Raw genomic sequence first — 13,965 nt, forward strand, 5'->3', positions numbered from 1 at the left:
GACATGAACAGTCTATAATTTTAAGGGTAGATTAATTTTAACATTGAGAGAAAGAATATAAAAAATAAAATCCAGTAAATCACATTGTATAAATTATATAAATTGATGTGCATTTTGCACTGAGAAATACAGGGATTTTTGTGTACTCACCGTAAAATTCTTTTCTCCGAGCCACTCATTGGGGGACACAGACCATGGGTTGTATGCTGCTTGCCACTAGGAGGCTGACACTAAGTTAACACAAAAAGAGTTAGCTCCTCCTCTGAAGTATACACCCTCATGCTGGCTCCCAAAGAACCAGTTCAGTGCAAAAGCAGTAGGAACAAATATTAACAACATAGAAGAGCACAACATGTCAACTTAAAAGAACAGGCAAAAGCCACATAAGCCATTAGGCTAACAGGGTGGGTGCTGTGTCCCCCAGTGAGTGGCTCAGAGAAAAGGATTTTACAGTGAGTACACAAAAATACCTGTTTCTCCTTCGCCTCATTGGGGGACACAGACCATGGCACGTCCCAAAGCAGTCCCTGGGTGGTAAAACAACAGAAATGATTAGGCTTCATGCAACAACTGCCTAAATGTGCACCACCACTGCCTGCAGAATTCTTCTGTCCAGAATCGCATCCGCAGAAGCCTGAGAGTGAATATTATAGTACTTTGCAAAGGTATGTAAACTGGACTAAGTTGCAGCTTTACAGACCTGCTCCGCCATCGCCTGATGCCGAATAGCCCAAGAAGCCCCCACCGCTTGAGTGGAGTGTGCTCTGATCCCCGATGGGATGGGCTGATTTCTGACTCGGTATGACTCCTGAATGGTGGAACAAATCCACCTGGCTATCATGGCCTTAGAAGCTGCAAGACCCTTCCTGTGGCCTTCCAGGAGAACGAACAGGGCATCAGTTCTTCTGAAAGATGCCGAGATGCCGTCCTTGAGACGTACCTTCGCAGAGCTCTGACTAGGTCCAGAGTGTGGAGAGCTCTTTCAATTCTGTGAATAGGAGCTGGACAAAAGGAAGGAAGAATAATGTCCTCATTAAGGTGGTAGGACAAAACAACTTTTGGCAAAAAGGATGGCGATGGCCTGAGGACAACCTTGTTCTGATGGAAGTTAAGGAAAGGCGCCAGGCAGGATAAGGCGGCTAATTCCGAAACCCATCTGATCGATGTGTTTGCCACAAGGAAGGCAGCCTTCCAGGACAGAAAGACGAGCAAAATGTCCTGAAACAGTTCAAAGGGCGATTCCTGAAGGGCAGTTAGCACCAAGTTCAGATCCCAAGGGTCTAAAGGCATGCGATAAGGAGGAGCGACATGTGACACCCCCTGAAGAAAAGTCTTAACCTGGAGTCTTGACGCGATGCGTCTCTAAAATAAGACTGATAGAGTGGAGATTTGTCCCTTGAGAGAGCTGTGTGCCAGCCTGGAATCCAGACCGACATGTAGAAACTCTAAAATGGTGGGGACTGAGAAGACGAGAGGAGAAAGACCACAATCCTTGCACCAAGCAAAAAATGTCTTCCAAGTACGATGGTAAATTCGCACCGATGAGGGTTTACGGGCACTAACCATGGTGGAAATGACCTGTTGAGAAAACCCTGCCTGGGATAAGACCCAGGCTTCAAAGGCCACATCAATAAACACAGGGCCCCTGAGTTCTGGTGGTTTGTCGGCAGCGAGGCGTACCAACTCTGCGAACCACGTGCGGTGAGGCCAATCGGGAGCAACCAGGATCACTGGTACTCCTTCCATCTTGATTTTTCTGATTACTCTGGGGAGTAATGGTAGAGGAGGAAAAATCTACGGAAGGTGGAAATAGTGCCATGAAAGAACCAGAGAGTCAACACCAATGGCTCTTGGATCTCGAGACCTTGCTATAAACTGGGGAACCTTGGCATTCAGTCTGGACGCCATGAAGTCCACGTCTGGGATCCCCCAGCGACGACAGATCTGAGAGAAGACTTCCAGATGGAGCTCCCACTCCCCTGAAGTGAGACCCTGACAGCTGTGGAAATCCGCTGTCCAGTTTTCCACTTCTGGAATGTGTACCACTGAGATCACTGAGTGGTTGTTCTCTGCCCATCAAAGGATGTGAATTACCTTGGACATGGCCGTCCTGCTGCGGGTATCCCCCTGATGATTGATGTATGCCACAGCCGTCGTCATTGTCTGATTGGATACAGATGGGGTGACCCGCCAGAAGATGATGGAAGTGCTGCAGGGCCAGATGAATAGCACGGATCTCTAGAACGTTGATCGGTAGCTTTGATTCCTGAATTGACCAGTGGCCCTGAACAGTGTGGTGGCAGAAGACTGTTCCCCAGCCCAAAAGACTGGCATCAGTAGTCACCACTAGCCATTGAACTGGTAAAAAGGACTTCCCCCGGTTGAGGGAAGAGTTCAATGTCCACCACCTGAGTGCCTGTTTGACCTGCAGGGATAAGCGGCACTTTCGATCGAGGGAGAAAGAGTTTCTGTCCCAAACTGCCAGAAGGGCATGTTGAAGGGGACAAAGGTGCAGTTGTGCAAAGGGGACCGCTTCCATTGTGGCCACCATCTTTCCTAGTACCCTCATTGCAAACCAGATGGAGTGAGGGGTAGACTGACGAACACTTGGGCTCCATGTTGGGCTAAAACTTTGTCTGGAGGGAGAATTACCAACCCCCGAGATGAGTCCAGGGACATTCCTAGAAAGGAGATCTGCTGGGCTGGGACAGGAGAGGATTTGCTTAAGTTTATCAGTCAGCCCAGGTGAGAAAGGGTATTGCAAGTAATGCGAACAGACTCCACGCAATCGTGGAAGGACAGACCTTTGATCAACAGGTCGTCAAGATAAGGCAGAACAATCACTCCCCAAGAGTGCAGAATGGATATGACGGCCGCCGTGACCTTTGTGAACACTCTGGGGGCAGTAGCAAAGCCAAAAGGCAGGGCCGTGAATTGGAAGTGCTGTTCGCGAATGGTGAAGTGCAGGAATCTGTGGTGAGGGGGAAAGATTGGAATGTGCAAGTAAGCGTCTTGAATGTCGATTGAGGCCAAAAATTCCCCTTCTTCCAGGGAAGTGATAACTGAACGGAGAGATTCCATGCGGAAATGATGGACCTTGACAAACTTGTTTAGAAGTTTGAGGTCTAGACTGGGTCTCACCTATCCATCCTTCTTTGGGGCGACGAAAAGGTTTGTATAGAAACCCCAAAACCTTTCGCTTTCTGGGACAGGGACAATGATGCCGTCGTGACGCAATGCATCTAGAGTCCGGGAGAAGGCATTTGCCCTTGCCACTGAAGAGGGAGGATGGGAGGAAAGAAACGTGAAGGGGGGCGTGTAGCAAAGTCGATTTTGTATCCAAATGACACCAGATCTCTGACCTACTCATTGGAGATGACGGAAAGCCAGACCTGACGAAAGAGAAGTAGGCAGCCGCCTACCCTGCCTGTGTCGACCAGATAGCGCTGATAGTCAGCTTGAGGAAAATATCTGGGACCTAGGTCCTTTAGGCCTCTACTGTTTGGGTCGGGACTTCCAATGCTGGTTAGGCCTGTATGAGACCTGAGTTGCTCCATCTGTTCGTGGAGAACGTCCTGAGCCGGGCGAAGTAGTGGTAGTGGCCCAGCTTGGAGTGGAACAAAAGGAAAAGAAACAGATTTGTTGCTGTCTCCGAAAGGGACGCCTAAGTCTCTGTTGGGGAAGGAATTTACTCTTTCCTCCCGAAGTATCCGAAATGATCTGATCCAGCTTTTCTCTGAATAAGCGACCGGTTTGATAAGGAAGGGAGGTGAGAGACTTTTTTGATGCAGAGTCTGCCTTCCACTCTCTGAGCCATAATGACCTTCTGATAGAGATGGCATTGGCTGCTGACTGAGCCGCACAACCATCCGCATCCAAGGATGCATGTACCAGGTAATCGCCTGCCCGGGAAATTTGGTTGGCAAGGTGCGCCGCCTCTGGAGGAAGGTTACTGTTCCGAAGTGAATTAGCTAAGGTCTCTGACCAGAAAACCATAGCCTTAGCTACCCATGCTGCGGCAAAGGATGGATAGAGGGCCGAGCCTGAGGCCTCAAAAGCAGAGCAGGCCAAGTCTTCTATCTGATGTTCCGTGGGATTTCTGATAGATGAGCCATCCGGAAAGGACAGGGGAGTTTTAGATGCTAGACTAGGGATACTGGGGGTCTACCACCAAAGATTCCGCCCAATCCTTTTTCAGATCAGCTGAAAAAAGATACTTGGCTTCAAGAGACCTTTGTCCTATGAAGCGTTTATCCGGGCGTTCTCTATGCTTATTAACTATGGCACTAAATTCCGGATGAATAGCGCATGCCTTATGAGACCGTTTAGTTCTCCTAAAGAACAAGGTCTGATCTGGAGCGGAGCAGGAATCTTCCTCAACCTTTAAAGCCTGGTTGACTGCCTCAATAAGCGAATCCACTGTCTTCTGAAAGTTTGGCAAATCCGGATCTAAAGAGCCGTCAGATTCGCAGTCAGATTTGTGTTTGCTACTGAACTCTGGAGAGAGAGGGAGAAACGGAGCTATGAGGCGACAAGGCACGTGTCTGCTCAGGAGACGTGCTATGGATCCGTTTTCTAGGTGCCTGATGGCTTCTAGAGTGCTTTCGGCCCCTGCTAACTGACTGATCCCGGCTTGTGGAGGGTTCGACTACATCAGTCCTGCAAATGCTCCGGTCCCCCGAAGGATCATGGAGGGATTCAATCACTTTGGCCAGTAAAGCCATGGATTGAGACAGTGACGAAGTCCACTCAGGGGGACTAGGTACAATTGGTTCGGTGGCAGCGGAGGGCTCCTGAGCGCAGTTGAGGTCACAGGCATTACAGAGCGGTGAACTCTGAGCCTTAGGAAACGCAGATTGGCAGGAGAAGCATGAAGTAAAGAATATAGCCATAGTCTTGTTAGACTTTTTGGATGCCTTAGGCTGGGACATGATGTACCCTTCCATGTGGTCCTATAATATTAGGGGCTGCAGAGAAAGGATCCTGTTGAGAAAAGGGGGTGACAGCAGGGAGGAGGATGTATAATGCAGCACTCCCTTACCCAGGTCTGTGTCCCCGCTCCTCCTGCATTTCTCCAACTGCGTGGCCCCTGCGCTGAGAACACTTGCTGCTGGTCCTAATGTCAGCTAGTGTGTCCTGAGGTGTTCTGGAGGGAGAAAGATAGCCCCCGAGATCTCAGAGGCGCTTCTCGTTCTGTGCGAGAAGCACCAGGACTGGTGGGCAGGGCCTCCACATGGCATCATCGCATGGGTAGAGATAGGGGTTGCGGCTTAGTACAGGGCCGAAGCTGGGGACTAAATTTGTGGTGCCGATGCAGGAAGGGGCCGAATGCACGCCCCTGCAGTCAAAATGGGTCCCCCTTAACCAGCGCCGCCCTAGACCATCTGAATGGAGCCCTCCAGCCCTGACACTTACCCAGAGAATCTGCCAGATGGCAGGTAAGGCAGCTTGCTGCAGGTCCTCCTGTGCTGCTGCTGGTTTGGACGGTGCAGGGATAAGGGGGAAAACACTCAATCCACCTTCCTTTTAGAAGGTAGGTGGAGAGGGACCGTCCGCCTCCTTGGACCATCCGCTTTAACAGTGGTGGTGCAGTGGGGGCTGCTCAGACACCATGAGGTGGGCCTCTGTACATCCAAAGGGTTAATCACCTAGGATGGGACAGGGCTGAATGTCCAGCAATAGGCCTGGCTGCGGAAGAGGATACTTGGAGGCAACACTCCATGTGCTCATCCGTTGAAGGTGTGGGGAGATGGGTGCCCTTGAAGGGACCCATCACCCCTAAAAATCAGCTCAGGCGTGGCATCCCACGTCGCAGGAGAGGATATGGAGAGGCAAAACTCTCCGTGCTTGCCTGTTGATGGTTCGGGGAGATCGGAGCCTTGAAAGGATCTGTTGCCCCTTCATCCGTTGTAAAAGATAAAATCAAAAATGTAAAAATGTAAAAAATAAAATAAAGAGTTTTGGGTCTGAATAGAAGTCCCGTCCGTGTGCCTCCTACGGACACTAAGCAATAACTGATCCTCTGGGAGCCAGCATGAGGGTGTATACTGCAGAGGAAGAGCTAACTCTTTTTGTGTTAACATAGTGTCAGCCTCCTAGTGGCAAGCAGCATACAACCCATGGTCTGTGTCCCCCAATGAGGCAAAGGAGAAAAGTATTTGATCCCTCTGGCAAACAAGACTTAATACTTGGTGGCAGCGCACGTTCCGGCCGTGGCACCTGCACTGCAGCATAATCACTTGTGTACTTTGCACTTATTCCCTTTTGCAGATTTACTTGAGCGAGGTAAAGAAAAAATGGTCATTTTGAAAATGGTGCTCACCGCACCAGAGCAGTAGCAGCTATCGGTTTGTATAGAGATCCAATAGCTGCTGTTGCGCAGGAGCGGGCAGCGCCATCTTTCTCGGCTAGATTTCTAAAACTTAACAAGGACAAAACAGAATTCATCATCTTCCCCCATCTCACGCGACACCCCCAACGGACCGTTATTTCAGTAAATGGCTGCCCACTCTCCCCTGTCCTACAAGCTTGCTGCCTCGGGGTAATCCTTGACATTGATCTCTTCTTCAAACCACATATCCAAGCCCATTCCACTTCCTGCCGACTTCAACTCAAAAATATGTCACGGATCTGTACATTCCTAAACTAAGAATCTGCAAACCCCTAGTCCATGCCCTCATCATCTTCCGCCTTGACTACTGCAACCTCTTGCTCTGTGGCCTCCCCTCGAACACGCTCGCACCCCTCCAATCTATTCTAAACTCTGCTGCCCGACTAATTCACCTGTCCCCCCCGCTGTTCCCCGGCCTCTCCCCTCTGTCAATCCCTTCACTGGCTCCCCATTGCCCAGAGACTCCAATACAAAACCCTAACCGTGACGTACAAAGCCATCCACAACCTGTCTCCTCCATACATCTGTGACCTCGTCTCCCGGTACTTTCCTGCACACAACCTCCGATCCTCACAAGATCTCCTTCTCTACTACCCTCTTATCTCCTCTTCCCACAATCCCATACAAGATTTCTCTTGTGCATCATAATAATCTTGGTGGAGGACTATCGGATCTCTTTACACACCGATAGCTGCTACTGCGAAGGCGCGGCGGGCGCCATTTTCAAAATGACTCTTTTTTTTCTTTAACTCCCTCAAATAAAGCTGCAAAAGGGAATAAGTGCAAAGTACACGGCTGGCACCTGCCTGCAGAAGCGTGGGTTTTTTTATTCAGTATGTGATTCATTATGAAAACTAGGGGGCGGGTCAGTGAGGGATCAGTGACCTGTCAGCAGTCTGCATTATCAATATATAATCAGAGCACCACAAACACCAGCCCCGCATTAGGGCAGGAGAATCTATTTAACAAAAAACTGAAAATAAAGATTAAGAAACAGCCACAAGAGAGATTTCATCAACCAAGGTATCATTTTATTCAGTATAACGGCACCGACCTGACACTAAGTGTAGGTTACTATGCACAACCCTGCTCACAAGTTCCCTGTAATTTGGATGAGTTACTAGTAAGTCACTAGATTTACCTAAACTATATTCGATCTACAGAGCCCCTGTGTATAATGTTACTGGTGATAAAATCAGTATTAGTACTATGGTTTTTGATAACAATTACTTTGGGGGTATTTACAAACCAGTCACGCGACCTTATCAGCCCTTTCATGCTGCTTGAACCTCATTCTTGCAGCGCGACTGGTAGGGAGTAGTAGGGAATTGATAGTCTTCCATATGCCCTACATAAATCTTTATACTGTATATGACTACCTGGTTAACCATGGATGCTGCACATTAACAACACCCCTAAAATTGCATTTTAGAGTGTGTCTTTGTTTGAGAGTTTTTTATGCTTTTAAATCTATTAATAAAAGTTATTTTTTAGGGGTCTACAGTATGTTTTGCCTGGTTTGTAAGTTAACGAAGCCCTGTTTTCTATTTAGTACTTGGTTCTTCTCCACACTATGGTGGTATTATTCGATTATGTCAAGTCATGATGTGGCGGTATTATTTATTTCTTATATGCGGCATGTGTATATTGACATTATTATTATTATTATTATTATACATTTGTATAGCGCCATTTATTCCATGTCGCTTAACATGTGAAAATATTGGTAAAGTGGATTTTTTTCATCAATACTATAGTGGTTATACTCAGATACTGTATGGTGATAATATATGGTCATTGTGTGGTGGCATTTATCCCATTTATGTGCTATATTAGTTTTGGTATTGCTCACTTTTTCTGCAACACTGTGGTGATATATGGTAAATGAACAACTATTATTTAGGAGTATTAGTGGGTCCCCTAGGACTTTAGTTATGCCAATGTATACTGCACACATACAACGACAGTGACAAAAGTAAAGGGAAGTTGTCAGCCTTTTCATGCTGCTCGAACCTCATTCTTTAAGTTATGTTTTCCTCTGAAATGCTGTAAAACATTGCATTTTCTAATAAGGCAGCCATTCTGTAGTTCATGCTGCCATGGAATACAGCATGCAGGTGGGTTCCCTTCACAAACCAGCTATTCTAGACTCTAGATAGAGACTCTATGATAGTCATGATGTAATGCATGTGTGTTATATATTTTTATTATGTAATTACTTTGATTCCTCTACTTTTAAATGTTTTCAATGTACTTTTACATCTTCAGTAGAGGATTTATAAAAACAAAAGTTTTGTACCTTAAGTTACCCTCGAAATTCCATATACACAATTACTATTGTAAATCAATGCAAACCGAATTGTTATGCTATGCTACTGTATGTCAGACTTACATTATAATACAGAAATTAAATTTTTGACTTGCAGTATATTACTATTCAGCATAAACATGTTAGATGGTAAAAATAAAATAATTAATGAAAATGAATTACCACAAATGTAAAGAATGCATCCACATGGGCTGTAACGGTCCGTATCAATCCTCTGAAGCTCTCCCTGTATTAAGTGAAAATGTTATTAATCATGATATGAATACATATATATATATATATATATATATATATATTCAAAAAAAGGCAGGCAGCACTCCGTTTTCAAGTAAATATGCAGGACTTTAATGGACCCACATGTCTCAGCGACGTTTCGGCTCAACTGAGCCTTTCTCAAGCCTTGAGAAAGGCTCAGTTGAGCCGAAACGTCGCTGAGACATGTGGGTCCATTAAAGTCCTGCATATTTACTTGAAAACGGAGTGCTGCCTGCCTTTTTTTGAATATTGATTGGAGACGACCGGTGGACGGGTGGTCTATGGGCATTGCACCTGAAGCTAAGTATAGGAGTTGTGCTGTTCCAATTTTGGGTATTATATATATATATATATATATATATATATATATATATATATATATATATAGTACAGACCAAAATTTGGACACACCTTCTCGTTTAAAGATTTTTCTGTATTTTCATGACTATGAAGGCATCAAAACTATGAATTAATACATGTGGAATTATATACTTAACAAAAAAGTGTGAAACAACTGAAATCATGTCTTATATTCTAGGTTCTTCAAAGTAGTCACCTTTTGCTTTGATGACTGCTTTGCACACTCTTGGCATTCTCTTGATGAGCTTCAAGAGGTAGTCACTGGGAATGGTCTTCCAACAATCTAGAAGGAGTTCCCAGAGATGCTTAGCACTTGTTGGCCCTTTTGCCTTCACTCTGTAGTCCAGCTCACCCCAAACCATCTCGATTGGGTTCAGGTCTGGTGACTGTGGAGGCCAGGTCATCTGGCATAGCACCCCATCACTCTCCTTCTTGTTCAAATAGCCCTTACACAGCCTGGAGGTGTGTCTGGGGTCATTGCCCTGTTGCAAAAAAAATGATGGTCCAACTAAACGCAAACCGGATGGAATAGCATGCCGCTGGAAGATGCTGTGGTAGCCATGCTGGTTCAGTATGCCTTCAATTTTGAATAAATCCCCAACAGTGTCACCAGCAAAGCACCCCCACACCAATGCACCTCCTCCTCCCTGCTTCACTGTGGGAACCAGGCATGTAGAGTCCATCCGTTCTCCTTTTCTGCTTCGCACAAAGACACGATGGTTGGAACCAAAGATCTCAAATTTGGACTCATCAGAACACAGCACAAATTGCCACTGGTCTAATGTCCATTCCTTGTGTTCTTTAGCCCAAACAAGTCTCTTCTGCTTGTTGCCTGTCCTTAGTAGTGGTTTCCTAGTAGCTATTTTACCATGAAGGCCTGCTGCACAAAGTCTCCTCTTAACAGTTGTTGTAGAGATGTGTCTGCTGCTAGAACTCTGTGTGGCATTGACTTAGTCTCTAATCTGAGCTGCGTTAACCTGCAATTTCTGAGGCTGGTGACTCAGATAAACTTATACTCAGAAGCAGAGGTGACTCTTGGTATTCCTTTCCTGGGGTGGTCCTCATGTGAGCCAGTTTCTTTGTAGCGCTTGATGGTTTTTGCCACTGCACTTGGGGCCACTTTCAAAGTTTTCCCAATTTTTCGGACTGACTGACCTTCATTTCTAAAGGATAATGGCCACTCGTTTTTCTTTACTTAGCTGCTTTTTTCTTGCCATAATACAAATTCTAACAGTCTATTCAGTAGGACTATCAGCTGTGTATCCACCAGACTTCTGCACAACACAACTGATGGTCCCAACACCATTTATAAGGCAAGAAATCCCACTTATTAAACCTGACAGGGCACGCCTGTGAAGTGAAAACCATTCCCGGTGACTACATCTTAAAGCTCATCAAGAGAATGCCAAGAGTGTGCAAAGCAGTCATAAAAGCAAAAGGTGGCTATTTTGAAGAACCTAGAATATAAGACATAATTTCAGTTGTTGCACACTTTTTTTAAGTATATCATTCCATGTGTTAATTCATAGTTTTGATGCCTTCAGTGTGAATGTACAATTTTCATAATCATGAAAATACAGAAAAATCTTTAAATGAGAAGGTGTGTCCAAACTTTTGGTCTGTGTATATATATATATATATATATATATATATATATATATATATATATATATATTATGTACATATGCATTATAAATACATATAGTATATATTTTCATATACAATACAGTCCTATAATGGAGACCGCATTGCCATAAGGGTGGAATAACTTGAAAGTAATCCAACAAATATGAAAAAGACAAGACAACAGCAGCAGGATGTTCAAAAAGTTTTAAAAAGTGTGGATTTATTACCACTAGAGATGGGTGGACCCAAACAGTAAAGTTCAGTGTCCGTATCGATCATCTACTATTCTGGCACGGACTCTGAACGCAGACTTCACCACGAAGTCCGAGTTACTGTTCGGGTTAGGCACCCCGAACACCAGGTATTTCTCGCGCTGTCATCTGCATGAGAGAAAAACTGGCGACTGATTGGCCGTAAGATTAATACCACCGGTCAGAATGCTGCAGCTCTCACGCTGTCATGTGAGCATGCAGCTGTGACCGAAGGTAAAAAGTTTACCTCCAGTCACAGGAGTCGGCTGATGGGACTATTATTCCAATCAGCTTACGCCTGCTGCCGCTAATAGCACCACTCATAACACCGAGGTCATCGCAGTTCAGGAGCCCATCTGGGAACGCTGCCTTTGTGACTTGTGGTAACCTCGATGACATCACCACTGGTCACTGATGCTTCGCTCTCAGCAGCTCATTCCTCAGTGGCTCTCAGCCGGGATGTTCACATCTTGGCCAGGTTGAAAACTGTTTATCCCAGACATGGAGTACGGCGTGAGACAGAGACAGAACGATGGACCTTTGAGGGATGTGATTGTTTTTTATGTTTGTATTTTTACAGGAGACCATAGCTTCAGTGGAATGGGCATAAGGTGAGCATAACAGTGTTTATTATTTTTAAATAAAAATAGTAAAAGTGTGTTTTTTTACTTCAAATAAAATACTTTATTCTGGCTCTTTGTGTTTATTTACAATACAACTATAGAATTAGCAATGGATAGGTGTTTTATAGACGCCTTTCTATTACTAAGCCAATTCAAAGGTGGTATCAACCCCACAAATATGAACTCGACTAGCCACCGCCACAGGGCAAGTGGGAAGAGCAGGGCAAAGCGCCCAAATTGACGCATCTAATTGATGCACCTTTTAAGGGTGGCTGCAGGCTGCTATTTTTAGCATGAGGGGAGCCAAAATCCACCGCCCCTTACCAGCCTCAGAATATCAGAACCCAGCTGTCTGCTTTAGCTTGGCTGGTTGTCAAAAATGAGGGGCAACTCATGCTTTTTTTGTAATTATTAATTTAAATAACTTTAAAAAAGGCATGGAGCCCCTCTATTTTTGGTAATCAGCCTTGCTAAAGCTGACAGCTAAGTGTTGCAGGCCACAGCTGTTAGTTTTACCTGGATGATTATCAAAAACACAGGGGAACCACGCCATTTTTTTTTCATTATGTATTTAGAGTGTAGGCACCGACTGATGAATACCGCCATCAGCCACCGCCTGCCTTTGCTGTTATTAGCGGTAGCAGATGTAAGATGATGGGAGTGGTAGTCACATCAGCCGAAGCCAGTGATGATTTTACGGCCGTTCAGAGTCAGTGTTTGCCACACTATCATGCACATGACAGCGTTGCAAACACTGGATGTTCGGGCCCACCATTTAGGTGAATGGGGTCTGGGTTCAGGTACTATTTTGTTACCCGAACCAAAGGTTTTTTTTAACTGTTTGGCCAAACCTGCCTGACCCGAACATCCAAGGGGTCGCCAACACTAATCATCACCACATAGTGTGCAACATTTTGACTCAACAATTTCTTGATAACAGCTTATTGTTGGGCCAAAATATCCATTATGGGGTGCTAGTAAACCCACATGTTTTACATTTTTTGAAGACCCTGCTGCTGTTACCTTTTCCATATTTTATATACTATATATATAAGTACATCGGTATATGTATATACAGTATATACTGTACGTATATCTATTTATCATATAAATATACATATATGAAGTATTGTGCAAATGTTTTTGGCAGGTGTGGAAAAAATGCTGCAAAATATTCATAAGAATGCTTTCAAAATCAGTTTTACCACAGACCACAGAAGACATGGAAGGCTTGCACAAATCTTTCTCTCTTCATGTAATTCCAGACAGACTCAATGATGTTGAGATCTGAGTTCTGTGGGGGCCATTTTATCACTTTCAGAACTATTTGTTCTTCCTTGCAATAAAGATAGTTCTTAATGACATTGGCTGGAAGTTTCAGGTCATTGTTCTGCTGCAGAATAGATTTGGAGCCGCCTCACTAATGGTACTGCATGATGGATAAGTAGCTGCCTGTTTCGAGCTGATGGCACTGCTAGATGTGTCCCGATTTTGAAGGGAAGTAAGATGATGTGTCTTTTATCTGCTCCATTAAGTTTCCTTGGCCAACCACAGTGACTACCATCTTCAAAGTTGTCCATTTTATGGTGTGCTAGATGGTGAGAAATACAGCCAGATACTTATCTATCATGCAATACTATCAATTGGGCATCTGATTGGCTTCAAATATAATATGCAGCAGGACAACAACACCAAACATAAAGCCAATGTCATGACAAGCCATATTCACCAAATCTTCACCATATATAAGAATTAGAAGTCCTGGAAATGATGGTATGGCCAGTACAGAGCCCTGATATCAACATCATCGACTACATTCACAGAACATCTGAGGTTAGTTCAGAGATGTTTGGAAGAACCTACCTACTGAATTCCTTGAAAAAAAATGTACCCAGAAGAATTGAGGCTTTGATGCTGTTTTGAAGGCGAAAGGTGGTCAGACCAAATATTGATTCGATTTAGATTTGTCTTTTTTTCATTCACTTTGTGTTTTGTTAATTCATAAAAAATAAACCATTAATATTTTCTTTTATTAAAGCATTCTGACTTTGTAGCATTTTTTCCATGCCTGTCTAAAACTTTTGCACAGTACTGTATATGTATGTGTAATATGTTGAAAAATAATTTGTA

The 13,965-nt window shown here is 44.6% G+C and overlaps 1 protein-coding gene across 1 annotated transcript in view; it reads right to left on the reverse strand.

Moving 5' to 3' along the window:
- Positions 1-13,965, reverse strand: part of OTOGL (otogelin like) — a 332,429-nt gene that overhangs the window by 100,604 nt on the left and 217,860 nt on the right. The window contains exon 49 of the mRNA XM_077262892.1: positions 8,883-8,946. Coding sequence (XP_077119007.1) covers positions 8,883-8,946 — 64 coding nt within the window. The remainder of the gene's footprint in view (positions 1-8,882; positions 8,947-13,965) is intronic.

This window comes from Ranitomeya variabilis, chromosome 5 (assembly GCF_051348905.1).
Source record: "Ranitomeya variabilis isolate aRanVar5 chromosome 5, aRanVar5.hap1, whole genome shotgun sequence".
Lineage (NCBI taxonomy): Eukaryota > Metazoa > Chordata > Amphibia > Anura > Dendrobatidae > Ranitomeya > Ranitomeya variabilis.